Source organism: Condylura cristata, unplaced genomic scaffold (genome assembly GCF_000260355.1).
Source record: "Condylura cristata isolate star-nosed mole 26May11 unplaced genomic scaffold, ConCri1.0 scaffold00003, whole genome shotgun sequence".
In the NCBI taxonomy this organism is placed as follows: domain Eukaryota; kingdom Metazoa; phylum Chordata; class Mammalia; order Eulipotyphla; family Talpidae; genus Condylura; species Condylura cristata.
The window spans coordinates 78419559-78420411 of record NW_004567104.1 but is presented as its reverse complement, the minus strand read 5'-3'; the positions used below and the strand labels follow the sequence as shown (position 1 = coordinate 78420411).

The following is an 853-nucleotide window of genomic DNA, read 5'->3' as shown; positions in this document are numbered from 1 at the left end:
GGCGGGCATCCGGCAGCAGCGACGTAGCCCGCGCGTCCACGCGAAGCCGGGAGAACCCGGCTGATGGGCCTTCGGCCCTGCCCGCGGCCGCTGCCACCCAGACCCGCAGTGGGGCACCCCTGTGCGCGGGAACAGACCCCGCGCCGCTCGCCCTGGGCCGCCGGGCTGCTCACTTTGTGGTCGGTGGTGGCCATGCCGGGGGCGGTGCCCTGTGTGTCCCCGTGCTGCCGCTGGGGCTCGGCCGCGGCGGCCGGGGGCGGCGAGAGGACCTGCAGCTCGAACTCGATCACGTGGTAGGCCGGCGCGGGGGGCAGGCCGATACTGGTGACCTTGTCGGACGCCTGGACCCGCAGCAGGGCCTCGGAAGCCTTTTCTAGGAAAGCAGGAGCGGTCACTCGGACGCACCAGCCCGCACCCCGCAGCCGTGACGCCTCGGCCTGCTGCCATGAGGGGGCGGGCGGGGCCCTCCCCACTCCGGTGGCTAGGCGGGGGCAGCGCGCGCCCAAGGGGTCCGCCGGCCTGTGCTGCGCCGGGGGCGGGGCCGGCCGGGCCTCACAGACCCCGGGAGCGGCCGCCCCAGGACCCGCCGGCCCGGCCCGGCGCCCTCACCTCCCGAGTTGGAGTACACCACGGCCCTGCTCTCGGCGCGACACAGCACGAGCATGGCCTCGGCGTTGCTGAGCTGCAGACTGTCCCCGTTCTTCACCGTGTAGTGGCCGGTAGTGACCGTGAACTTGACCTTCTGGGGAATACCAGCCAAGAGCCCGTCTGCAGGGGAGGACGCATCAGCAGCCGTCAGCGGGCGCCGCCGGGAAGGGGCCTGGCCGCTTTAGGCCCGCCCGGCGCCCCGGGG

General features: G+C 74.8%; 1 protein-coding gene across 1 annotated transcript in view; it reads right to left on the bottom strand.

Annotated features, from left to right (window-relative positions):
* Window positions 1-853, bottom strand: part of TRAPPC10 (trafficking protein particle complex 10) — a 22105-nt gene that overhangs the window by 4507 nt on the left and 16745 nt on the right. Inside the window, exons 15-16 of the mRNA XM_012731149.1 lie at window positions 610-820; window positions 118-373 (exon numbers count right to left, since the gene is read on the bottom strand). Of these exons, the coding sequence (XP_012586603.1) occupies window positions 118-373; window positions 610-820 (467 nt within the window). The remainder of the gene's footprint in view (window positions 1-117; window positions 374-609; window positions 821-853) is intronic.